Source organism: Megalops cyprinoides, chromosome 16, assembly GCF_013368585.1.
Source record: "Megalops cyprinoides isolate fMegCyp1 chromosome 16, fMegCyp1.pri, whole genome shotgun sequence".
NCBI lineage: Eukaryota > Metazoa > Chordata > Actinopteri > Elopiformes > Megalopidae > Megalops > Megalops cyprinoides.
In genome coordinates this window covers 32981261-32994051 of record NC_050598.1, presented here as the reverse complement: position 1 = coordinate 32994051, position 12791 = coordinate 32981261, and the positions used below count along the sequence as shown (strand labels likewise).

The 12791-nt window shown below is 52.8% G+C and overlaps 1 protein-coding gene across 2 annotated transcripts in view; it reads right to left on the bottom strand.

Annotated features, from left to right (window-relative positions):
- The window catches only part of pcdh12 (protocadherin 12), an 11137-nt gene extending 4535 nt beyond the window's left edge, over positions 1–6602 (bottom strand). Inside the window, exons 1-4 of one of the 2 annotated variants that reach the window (XM_036547974.1) lie at positions 6559–6602; positions 2987–5822; positions 1400–1491; positions 243–391 (exon numbers count right to left, since the gene is read on the bottom strand). In XM_036547974.1, coding sequence (XP_036403867.1) covers positions 243–391; positions 1400–1491; positions 2987–5809 — 3064 coding nt within the window. In that variant the 5' untranslated portion in view covers positions 5810–5822; positions 6559–6602. Of the gene's footprint in view, positions 1–242; positions 392–1399; positions 1492–2986; positions 5887–6558 lie in introns of those variants that run through there. The other variant, XM_036547973.1, reaches the window with a different exon arrangement.
- Positions 6603–12791: the final 6189 nt, after the last annotated feature.

The window sequence follows — 12791 nt, the reverse complement described above, 5'->3', positions numbered from 1 at the left end:
CCCATGATCTGAGGAATGGTATGACCCTACTTGTTATTAGGTGAATTAGGTCTTTGCTGGTGCGATAATACCTGTGTTGGTAGGTAAAAGGTGAGCCTATACTTGTGTTGGTGAGGTGAAAGAGGTGAGTTTGTACCTGTGTTGGTAGGTGAAAGAGGTGAGTCTGTACCTGTGTTGGTAGGTGAAAGAGGTGAGTCTGTACCTGTGTTGGTAGGTGAAAGAGGTGAAAGGTGAGTCTGTACCTGTGTTGGTGAGCAAGTTGCTCAGGCCCTCCTCCAGCAGAGGGTCGACGGGGGAGTCTCGGCCCGTGTCCCAGTCCACATCTCCTGCCTCGCTCTCGCCGTGGCCACTGTCCTTGGTGCTCAGCCAATCAGCATCCTGTGGCCCAGACCTTCAGGGCAGCGTAGGAAACAGATGTGAGGATGTGGAAACGGACAGATTTCAGGCCTGCCACAACCCCCACCCCACCCCTACCCCCACCGCGGGGTGTTAGCAATACACTGCTCTTTAATGAGTCAGTCAGAACCCAGTGAGCGGCCAGGCAACCAATCAGAGGCCAGGAGGCCTCAGAATGACCCCAGAATGTGCAGAAACCCACTTACTGGGTTCTGCTGAAAGGCTAATGAAGGGCTTAACTGAAGGGCTACGATGTGTAACAGGCTGCACTGGCTCCTGTGCGATTCCCAGACCTGTGGAGTCCTGCCCCAGTGCAGTGAGTCATGGCACAGGAAGGGACTCCTGACTCTGCCAGATCACAGCTTTGATGGGCAGACAGACAGACAGACAGACAGCAGTGAGCTGGAGTTACTGGAACAGAGATCAGAGATCTGCCATCTGAGGGGGGGCTGTGTTTTTCCTGCCTGTTAATGCGTTAATGAAACACCTGTACACTGAATCACCCCCCACCCCCCCACCCCCCGATGTCTCCTGAATTTGGGTAGAAAACCCAGGAAGGAGCAGGCAAGACTGCCTCAAAAAAATAAAGAAGAACATAGAGCAGTGTTAGAGAAAGGGGGGAGAGAAAGAATGAGAAGAGAGAGAGAGGTGGGGAAAGAGGGGGAGAGAGAGAGAGAGAGAGAGAGAGAGAAGAGAGAGGTGGGGAAAGAGGGGGGGGAGAGAGAGAGAGAGAGAGAGAGAGAGAGAGAGAAGAGAGAGGTGGGGACAGAGGGGGAGAGAGAGAGAGAGAAGAGAGAGAGAGGTGGGGAAAGAGGGGGAGAGAGAGAGAGAGAAGAGCGAGAGAGGTGGGGAAAGAGGGGGAGAGAGAGAGAGAGAGAGCGAGAGAGGTGGGGAAAGAGGGGGAGAGAGAGAGAGAGAGAAGAGAGAGAGAGGTGGGGAAAGAGGGGGAGAGAGACAAACAGAGAGAAAGCACAGCCATGCAGAGGGAGAGAACAGGACTCACCGGCCGGCTCGGTGGGAGTACTTGTTTCCTCGGAAGTTGGGTCTGGGCTGGAGCTGACCCTGGTGCAGGAGGGAGAGCAGCTGGGAGACCTGCTGCAGGAGAAAGACACGCAGTATGAGGGGGCGGGGGGGGGGGGGGGGGGGGGGGCACTCCTAACCAGAATCTTCTGACTGGATGACTGACTGCCAAATATCCAATAAAGTAGTCACAGCCCCTGAACAGACACACACAGAGCAGCTCACAGACAGAGAGACAGACAGACAGAGCAGCTCACAGACAGACAGGCAGAGAGAGACAGAGAAGTAGAGCGGCTCACAGACAGACAGGCAGAGCAGCTCTCAGACAGACAGGCAGAGAGAGACAGACAGACAATTAGAGTGGCTCACAGACAGACAGACAGACAGAGCAGCTCACAGACAGACAGACAGATGCTGGAGCTGGACACCCTGTGAGACAGGAAATGGTGCTATTGTGAGCATGGGGAAATGGCCTCTGTTTTGCGCTTGATTCTCCTCCTCCATATTTCCTTCCAGGATGGCCCTTTTGCCCCTGCAGACGTTTCAGGACGCCCCGCTGAGACCCCTAATGCTGCCTGCGGACAGTGGAGCGGGGGGTGGGGGGTGCCTGCCGATTCCTGCCTCTCTAATTCATGTGAAGTGTCAGGACCTCACCACACCTGCGGACGGACGCAGCTGGAACAGGATCTGACAGCACAGCAAAACTGCGCAGCTTTTAAATCTCACGCTTCTAAAAAAATAATCCTGTCTTTTTAAACAAGCCGTCAGTGTGTAACAGTGTATCGCAGAATAGAATAGGCCCAAACACCCCCCAGGACACCAAACCACGTGCTCTTCACTCTCTTTGTCTGTGTCTGCCTTCAGATTTCAGAGGCAGATACGGACTGCCCCCCCCTCTGAGCCCAGCGCCCACAGTGCTGAGTGCAGGCTTCCCTGTGATTTTCTGGGGGCAAAAAAGGGTGTTGATATCCCTCTGCTACATTAGGACCTGAAAGGTGCAGTGTCCTGTACCACTGCAACACTGCAACACACCACAACACACCGCAACACTGCTGAAACTGCTCTGTGACCATGGAGATAAGAAAGAAACCAGTGGGGGCTCAACAGCCTTCTTTTGAACGGCTAATTAACTGGAATCTATTCTATTGTTTAGCAAGATGAAAAAAAGTGTCTGCTTAAATAAGAATCTCCCATCTGGTTAATTCCATTTCCACTTCACTGCTTCCTGCGTGTGGTCACATTAGCCTTGCAGCCTTCACCTTAAATTATGCTACAATGACACAGAGATGGGCTTATATTACACAATCTTAATAACAAGAAAGCCTGGAGATCAGTTTTAATATTACACTAATTACACTGTGATGAAAAATGTTCCTGAAGTGAACCAAAGGGAAGACGTAATTGAATAAAGCTGCTGTTGGGTGACTCTCCTTTAAATTAGCTCGTCACGCACGCCTGTCAGAAACAGCATCAGGACAATACGGGCAGCCCCCCAAACTCCTGAGTGTCCCCTGGGAGAAACACAGACCTGGGGGAAAGTCTCGCCAGGAGGCGCAGAGGGAGGCCTTACCTGCACCTCCGGGGAGGCGGCGGACAGCTCAATGGGGCAGTTCTCTCCGAGCGCGGCCATGGACAGCCGCACCAGGTTGTGGAGGATTTGGCGGTGTTCGTCCCCCTCGCCGTTCCTCTTCCTGCGCAGGGTGTGGCAGGGGGGGGAGCCGGGGGGTGGGTCGGTGCCATCGTCGGGACACAGCTGCGTCTCGCGGCTGCCGTGGCGTCTCAGTGTGCCGGTCTGCGACAGCGAGGAGGAGGAGTTACGGGCCCTCCGCAGGGAGCGGTAGGGTGTGGCGGGGGTGCGCGGGAGCGTCCCGCTCAGCTCCACGCTGCCGGGTTTCTGCAGCGTCCTGCTCGGGCCCAGCGGCGGGACAGGCTGCTCCTCCGGAGGGTCCTGGTTCCGGACGGCCCGGCCGAGCAGCGGGGACAGGTGGGGCTCCTCCTGCTGCAGGGGCGTGTCGGGACGGGGCAAGGCCTCGCCCTCCAGCGGCCCCTCCCTCCTCCCACGCAGCACCGGCACCAGCTGGATATCCGCCTTCTGAATGTGCTTCTGTGGCCGGCGGGGGTGGCGGGTGTAGCTGGACTCTGCCTGCCTGCAGTTGTAGGCGTGGTTGTCCCGTTTCTCCGGGCGACAGAAGGTGGTCACCAGGGCGACCGCCAGGAGCAGCAGCAGGCAGGTGGCTCCAAGGCAGATGGCCAGCTTCATGGTCAGGCTGAACTGCCCCCACTGGCTCGGTGACGAGTTCTTCAGGTGGTCCAGCAGGTTGATGAAGGTCACCTCCAGGGTGGTTTTGGTGACCAGCGCAGGCGAGCCCATGTCCGACACAGTGATGTCAAACTCAAACCTTTTCCCGATCAGGTCTGTGGCGTTGCTGGTGTTCACATACAGTTGCCCTGTGGACTCATCCAGCCAGAACAATCCATCAGGGTTTCCGCTGACGATCCGGAAACGGAGCCTGCCGTTCAGGCCTGAATCTCGATCGCTGGCTCTGATGGTGCCGGCCAGGTGTCCTTCTGGCCTGACGTGAGCGGAGTGGTTGGCCGCACCGTTCGGCCTGTCCCCCAGCTCAGCCACAATCTCACCCTTCTCGGCGTTGACGGGCACACTCAGTGAGGCTTTGCCCCGCTTCGGTGACGGCTCCTCTATCACAGGGTAGTTGTCATTGACGTCCTGGACGTCGATGATGACCGTGGTGGTGCTGGACAGAGGCGGCCGCCCCTGGTCCTTGGCTTCCACGATGAAGGAGAAAGAGCGCTCCTCCTCATAGTCCAGTGACTGCTGGATGGACACAGCTCCGCTGGCCGGGTCAATGGAGAAGAAGGCCGTGGGGGTGCCGAGTTCATTGGACTCCCTGATGGAGTAGGAAACCTTGCCCCCCAGCTCCAGGTCGACGTCGTGGGCCCGCACGCGCAGGGCGTGGAGGCCAGGCGGGTTGTTCTCGCGCATGGCGGCGCGGTACTGCGTGCGGGAGAAGACGGGGGCGTTGTCGTTCTCGTCCAGCACACGCACGGGCAGGTGCGTGACGCAGGTGAGGGGGGGCTCGCCGCGGTCGCTCGCCACCAGCGTCAGGTTGTACTCCATCCTGTGCTCACGGTCCAGCGAGCCGTTGGTCACGATCATGTAGTTGTCTCCGTGGATCCTCTTGAGGCGGAAGTGCCCGGCGCCATGCTGAATGTGGACACGGACGGCGCCGTTCTCTCCCGAGTCTGCGTCCGAGACTGACACCAGCGCCAGGAAGGTCTCGTCTGCTGCGCCCTCCAGCACGGTCGCCACGGGTGACTCGGGCGGGGTCCAGGTGACGTGGATCCTGGGGGGGTTGTCGTTAACGTCCCTCAGCTTGACAAGCACTTTGCAGTGGGAGGGGATGGCGTTGGGACCCAGGTCACGGGCCTGGATGTCGATCTCGTAGGAGGACTTCTTCTCAAAGTCCAGCTCCCCTGTCAGGGTCACAGTTCCAGTCTGCACGTCCACACTGAACAGCCTCTGCACGTCCAAAGGGGCGTGTTTGCTGAAGGAGTACTCCACCTCACCATTGGCCCCCTGGTCGGGATCTGTGGCCTTCAGGTTGATGACGGTGGTCCCTCGGGGGGAATCCTCACTCAGCTCAATGGTGGGGGAGCTCTCCTCGAACACCGGGCTGTTATCGTTAGAGTCGAGGATGTTGATCTTGATGAGTGTGCTGCCTGATTTGGGGGGGTTTCCTTTGTCCCAGGCCATCAGGGTCAGCTCGAAGGAGGCCTGCGCCTCCCTGTCCAGCTCCCGGATGACCACCAGCTCTGCCTGCTTGGCGCCGGCTGATAGGGTCTTGACGTCGAGGGCGAAGTGCTGATTGGAGGAGAGAGAGTAGGTCTGCAGGCCGTTGGGGCCGGCGTCGGGGTCCTCGGCCAGGTCGAGAGGGATGCGCATTCGCAGGGTAGCGGTCTCGGAGATCTCCAGCTCCTGCTCCGCGCTGGGGAAGGTGGGGCTGTGGTCGTTCAGGTCCCGCACCTCCACCCGCACCCGCAGGAAGCTGACCACACCCTCCCTCTTGTACAGCACGCTGAACAGGATCTCGCAGAGGCTGGACCCCCAGCACAGCGCCTCCCGGTCCAGCCGCCCCACCGTCGACACCGTCCCGTCTCTCACACTGACCGCGAAGGGCAGGGCCTGACCCTGCTCCACCACCCGGAAGTCCTCCACCCCGCCCCCCTCCCCCCTCTGCTGCAGGTCATCCGAGAGGCGGCCCACCGTGGTGCCTGCAGGCTGCTCTTCCCACACTTGGTACTGGATAGTCAGAGGTGGGTCCAGAGAGCAGGCCAGCGCCACAAACCACAGAACCAGAACCAGAGCCAGCTGCATGTCTGAAGCGTTACTGTAAAAGCACTGTGTCTTAGTAATGGCACCAAGAAGTGTTACAGAAATGGCACTAGCTAGTCTTCAAGATCTGTACCACAGCTTTCACACTTGCATACTAACATTCACCTTCTTTGCTTGTTAATGTTTTACTTTATCACTCACAAAACTTAACCAAAGTCAGTATTTTCATCTAAAAATACTTAACTCCAAAATATACTACTTACTATTATGAATACAAATGATGACATAAATATATTAGTACTTCAACTAAGGTAGCCAATGTTAACACCTATGGTGGTCACAATCACTATGACTGTTCACTCTCAGACTCATACAAAACCTATACACATTTGATTATAGCAGAAAAGGGTTAAAAATATACTAATTTCAATTAACATCATTAGTACTTAAAGTATAACGAGTATAAAAGCAAGAAACATCTATTTTCATGTAATTCAACATACATTATCAAACAGAATCAAAATCAGGTTGTCCTAATTACAGACTCAAACGGCAAAGTAGTGTCAGAGTTTCATCTTTAACTTCTCAGAATAAAGAGACATTAAACCAAACAAAAGCCCTGCTCTTCCTTATGAAAGCAGATACGCAGATGTACACAGATATCCGAGTGAAGATAAGAGCAGTTAATGCTATAGCAGTCTGAATCACAGAGCTCTTACAGTCTAACTGAAGGAACGGTACTCACACACAGTGCTCTTACAGTAAGCTTCAACAGGAGGAAAGGTACTCACACACACCCGGCTGCTGGTCATACTCCCTCCCTTAGACACAGGACTTTGGAGTGAACTGGGCAACTTTGGGTCTGCAGTGACACATGCAGGAGGCAGCCAATTGGGTGAGAGGGGTGGAGTCAATGGGGGGACAGCAAAGACAAACTCCACCCTTCAGCAGAAAGCAGGCCCTGAGGAAAGAGGGCAGGAGTGAAGACACTCATGTGCTTTTAAAGAAACACGATCCTCCTTCTCTCAGCCTCCCATTCCCCCTTTGTTTGCTTTTTTCAAAAATAAACTCATCAAAGCTCCTTTTTGGGGGTTAAATTTCTGGGTGGCGGTTGGCCAGGGCCCTGGGAGTGTGGCCCTGATGTTTCGCGGAGCTCGGTCTGGCCCGATCCTGCCAGAGAGGGGGGTGACGTACGGTCTGCGCTCGTCTTATAAATCATAAACACGGATCACTCCGGCTGATAAACATGCCGACTACCTGTCTCACAGACTCCAGGCTAACAGGGGCCTGTCTAGACGCTTTCCAGAGTGTTTTGCTTTATTGTTTGGCTTGTAACATGAGATATATCATGCCCTGATTCCCTCTGCTTTACCTTAGCAAAGTTCCCAAATTACCCTGAGCTGACATTACTGTGGCCACAGTAACAGCAAAACAAGAGGTAAAACATCAGGGTGGAATTCTGTAAGGCGAGTCATAAAAAACACCCAGCTCCGCTGACACGCTCACAGGAAAACATCTCACAGTTTACACTGGAATGCACTGAACCTGGTCATTGCCCAGTCTTCTGGTTCAAACTGTTCAGTCCCTATGTGTGAATACAAGCGGAAGGCAAAAAACTGAAAGCCCCACTGAGACAAATACAACTATTTAGCTTTGTTTTCAAAGAGTATTTGCTGTCAGTTGCTCCACTCTGCCATGCTGTGATACTGTACAGCTGTTCGAAATGACAGAGCGAGGCTGACTGCAGCAGACCTGAAGTCACCCTCACAGTGGAAGAAAAAAGGGAGAATGAAGAGATGGAGCTTTTGGTGGTAAAATGAAAACTTCAGTTTCCATTGTTCAAAACATGTAGTAACAAAATGTTTGCAGTTATTATTTTAATAAGCATTCACTTAGCAAATCGCCTTATCTAGTGACTCATCTAACTTACCCTCTCAAATGTCCATAATAATCTAAAAAAAGAAACATACAGATGCATATTCACTGGAGCAGCTCCTGTTACGAGCCCGGTTTCAGGGGTACAGTGTTTTCAGTTTCTTAAAAAAAATAAAACAGGGTAGGTAGACGTTGGGATGACAGGAAAGTGAGTTTCCTGGGTCTGCCCTTCCCTCTCCATCCGTTACCAGAGTGTGGGCCAACAAAAGCCTTTCCCAGAGAGACAGTGATTAGCAGGCTGGTAACTGCATCACTAGAGAGTGACAGCCAGGCTTGAGAGAGGGAGACAGGAGGCATGCCTTCAGCCGAACCCTGTGAGAGATCAGGCAACTCCTCCCTGAGCAGAGGGGTCTGTGGACGAACTGCAGAGAGGTCAGAGGTCACTCAGTGAGCCGCTATTGTATCTGATAAACAAACAGCACATCCTTTCCTTTATCTCCCTGCTTGTTTTTCTTTAGTGGTTTTGGGAGGGCTGTCAGGCCATTATCTCTCTGAGAGACTCTACCTCTCAACAATATCCCTGTTCAGTAGGAGGCAGTCTTCTCTCTGGTCCTAAAAGAACACCAATGCACCAAGTAAGTGTTGGGGACACTGCGCTGTAGGAAATGCTATCTTTTGAATGAGATGTTAAACTGAGGTCTGACTTTCTTTGGTCACTAAAGCTCCACGGCACACAAGGGGAGTGAGTGGGGGGGGGGGGGTCTCCAGGTGTCCTGGCTAAATTCCCAATCAGGCTCTTACAACCTGGCCATCTAACAATGACCCTGCGGTTAACTGACTTTTTTGTTCAAGTTTAATGCTGGCAAAAGCTGCAAAAGATATGTTTCAGGAATGGATTGCAAATAAGACAAATGACTGTCATATTTTGTTGGCCAGCCAGACAAAATACAGCTAGCTCAATGGTTAGTCAACTGCAGGGGCGGAGCCGATGGTCATTGCAGAGGGGGCAAGGACCTGTAGTGGGCCCTTATACAGCCTATTATAGGCTGTGTGGAGATGCAAGACAGATCCAAGGGGAAACTTACGGAGACGGAAGGGCGGAACGGAGAGAAATGCGGATTACAGTACACCTCATTGCGTGAGACCATTTTTAAATACCGCGGCTCGGTCAGCAGTGATGGGGATGGGAATAAAACAGGACAGCCGGCGATCGCCCAGCTACTTTGGGACTGGAACAGAGGGCGTACTTTTTCTGTTTGTACACTTACACAAGGATACTGGACAGCGAATAAAGTTTTCTGTAACTCTATTGCGTCTCTGCTCATTCAAAATAAATATCGCGGCGAGAAACTTAGCTAGGGGTCTTTTGAAACCATTACACCCTCAGTCTGACTTTTTATTTTTTTGCCACAATCAAGATACACAAACTTTATTCAAAATATTCAACTAAACAACAAAAATGCATGTTCAGTCAGGCAGACTGGGCCCAAGGTGGGCCCCTTTGTAGCTGGAAGAACCATGGGCCCGGGTCTGCCCCCCCCCCCACCCCCCCGCTCGCTCCGCTACAGGTCAACTGCTATCAGGAGTTTTCAACATGACAGTAGTCAGTCATCTTAAGATAAATTCCACATTGTAAAGTTGTCCTGCCGGTAACCTTGGCACCACCTACCCCCCCCCTCCTGGCTAGAACCCAAATCGTAGATTATGTTGTCCAAGTGTCCTTATTATATTAGTATGACAGTAGAGCTGGCTACTGGTGCACTATAGTTTAACTTTGAACCAGATTTGCTTTCAAACTGATGACATTCAACATTAAATATCTCAGCCATTTCACCATTTTAAACAACTTGGACCATGACAAGCAACAAATGGCAAAAAGTCCATGGAACACTTTTCATAAACAAGACAGTGCAAACTTAACTCTCAAATACCAACCAATTTACCGAACAGTTTACTCTGGAAAATTTAAAGAGATTTCTACAGTGAGCAGTACTGGTGCCTTTTCCTAACTGAATAATTTAGAAGCTGTAGATTTATTAAAATGAAGTTTATAATAATTCCCTCTCCCAGGTCATGATTGTAAAAGAGCTTCTTCGCTGAACCTACGTACTTAAATAAATAAATGAGGTTTATGATTAAACCCTGCCAGCCTGACTCTATAGGCCGCACAGCAAAACATCTGCACTCCCTTTCATGTGGGCAATGAAACTGCTGCCTCTGTGATCGTTCATGTATTACTGAGGTCTTTCAGAGAGAGAGCTCTCTGAGAGAGGGTAATTAACCAGACTGGGTTTGATCGTTACAGACGACAGCATGTCTGTTTCTGCTCTTTGTGAGCACACTGGTTACAGCCCTGGACCTGAGGGTAGTGGGTTAGTGTGGAGTGGTGGTTCGAGTGCTGGATCTGAGGGTAGCGGGTTAGTGTGGAGTGGTGGTTCGAGTGCTGGATCTGAGGGTAGCGGGTTAGTGTGGAGTAGTGGTTACAGCCCTGGATCTGAGGGTAGCGGGTTAGTGTGGAGTAGTGGTTAGAGCCCTGGACCTGAGGGTAGCGGGTTAGTGTGGAGTAGTGGTTCGAGCCCTGGACCTGAGGGTAGCGGGTTAGTGTGGAGTAGTGGTTACAGCCCTGGATCTGAGGGTAGCGGGTTAGTGTGGAGTAGTGGTTACAGCCCTGGACCTGAGGGTAGCGGGTTAGTGGGTTAGTGTGGAGTAGTGGTTAGAGCGCTGGACCTGAGGGTAGTGGGTTAGTGTGGAGTAGTGGTTAGAGCGCTGGATCTGAGGGTAGCGGGTTAGTGTGGAGTAGTGGTTACAGCCCTGGACCTGAGGGTAGCGGGTTAGTGGGTTAGTGTGGAGTAGTGGTTAGAGCGCTGGACCTGAGGGTAGTGGGTTAGTGTGGAGTAGTGGTTAGAGCGCTGGATCTGAGGGTAGCGGGTTAGTGTGGAGTAGTGGTTAGAGCGCTGGATCTGAGGGTAGCGGGTTAGTGTGGAGTAGTGGTTACAGCCCTGGACCTGAGGGTAGCGGGTTAGTGTGGAGTAGTGGTTAGAGCGCTGGACCTGAGGGTAGCGGGTTAGTGTGGAGTAGTGGTTACAGCCCTGGACCTGAGGGTAGCGGGTTAGTGTGGAGTAGTGGTTACAGCCCTGGACCTGAGGGTAGTGGGTTAGTGTGGAGTAGTGGTTAGAGCGCTGGATCTGAGGGTAGCGGGTTAGTGTGGAGTAGTGGTTAGAGCGCTGGATCTGAGGGTAGCGGGTTAGTGTGGAGTAGTGGTTACAGCCCTGGACCTGAGGGTAGCGGGTTAGTGTGGAGTAGTGGTTAGAGCGCTGGACCTGAGGGTAGCGGGTTAGTGTGGAGTAGTGGTTACAGCCCTGGACCTGAGGGTAGCGGGTTAGTGTGGAGTAGTGGTTACAGCCCTGGACCTGAGGGTAGCGGGTTAGTGTGGAGTAGTGGTTACAGCCCTGGACCTGAGGGTAGTGGGTTAGTGTGGAGTAGTGGTTAGAGCGCTGGATCTGAGGGTAGCGGGTTAGTGTGGAGTAGTGGTTAGAGCCCTGGATCTGAGGGTAGCGGGTTAGTGTGGAGTAGTGGTTAGAGCGCTGGATCTGAGGGTAGCGGGTTAGTGTGGAGTAGTGGTTACAGCCCTGGACCTGAGGGTAGCGGGTTAGTGTGGAGTAGTGGTTAGAGCGCTGGATCTGAGGGTAGCGGGTTAGTGTGGAGTAGTGGTTCGAGCCCTGGACCTGAGGGTAGCGGGTTAGTGTGGAGTAGTGGTTCGAGCGCTGGACCTGAGGGTAGCGGGTTAGTGTGGAGTAGTGGTTCGAGCGCTGGATCTGAGGGTAGCGGGTTAGTGTGGAGTAGTGGTTCGAGCGCTGGATCTGAGGGTAGCGGGTTAGTGTGGAGTAGTGGTTCGAGCGCTGGATCTGAGGGTAGTGGGTTAGTGTGGAGTAGTGGTTACAGCCCTGGACCTGAGGGTAGCGGGTTAGTGTGGAGTAGTGGTTAGAGCGCTGGATCTGAGGGTAGTGGGTTAGTGTGGAGTAGTGGTTAGAGCGCTGGATCTGAGGGTAGTGGGTTAGTGTGGAGTAGTGGTTAGAGTGCTGGACTCTGGACCTGGAGGCTGTGATTCTAAACAGCAGGTGCTGTATAAATGTTTCAGGACCCCGGCGGCACCATATTGCCAGTTTCTGTGGTGAGGGAATAAACAGCAACTAAGAGCGTCCTTTGATCATTTCCCTTCCACTCTTTGTGTCATTAGATTTGGTCTCAATGTCTTTAAAGATGGAATGAATTGCTTCCATACGTGTGGAACTGATGGTGGCGCGCAGATGGCGGAGGTTTTGTGCAGCTGAAAGCCCAAATCTCTGCTGCTCTGTCTGCACACACGCCCACCTCACCAGGAAACTGAAACTACTACCATCAGAGCATCAGTGTCTGATAGCCGAAATTAACAGAGAAAAATTTAATTCAGACAAAACAATCCCCTTTAAAAGGCCATCTGGTTGCAGTCGGCAGCATTACACAGGGACTGGAGTGGCAGAGTGCAGACTGCTGGAGAGCAGGATAAAGTGGTTAAACTGGTTATGAGCCACGTTTCCACAGAAATGAGGATGGAGACCACAGTGGGCAGAGGAGAGCTCTGCTGCATGGACACTGTTTCTGTACCGCTCCTTCCTAACAGCTGAGGATCAAACGCTGTCAATCAGCAGTCAATCAGATTGGGTCAGACATCTCCCAGCATGCCTCTCTCAAGTGTCTGATCCACAAAGACTTGGGCAGTGTGTGTGTTTGGGATGATGGGGCATCCTTTATAAAGATGTGCCTTCTGCAGTCCTGTGTGTGAGTGAGTGTGGGTCAGGGCCTTGTGTGTTTGACGGTGGCCCCCTTCATGTGTTGCTGAGTGTTTTCATCTGGAACCCTCCCCTCTCATACCGAGCCGCATTGTCCTGCGCAGACAATGGCCGTGACGCTGTGGGGCAGGGGGAAAACAGGAAGCTGGCTCCAGCCGGGGGCGGAGACAAACTCCTTCAGAGCTTCTTATTCTTCAGAGACACAGTTTACACTCCAGATATTTATATATAAATGTGTAAATGCCTAAACCAGCACATCCGGCCACTTTCCCAGGTAACCTTGTCCTCCTTCCAACTTCTGTGTGACACGAATACTGTGC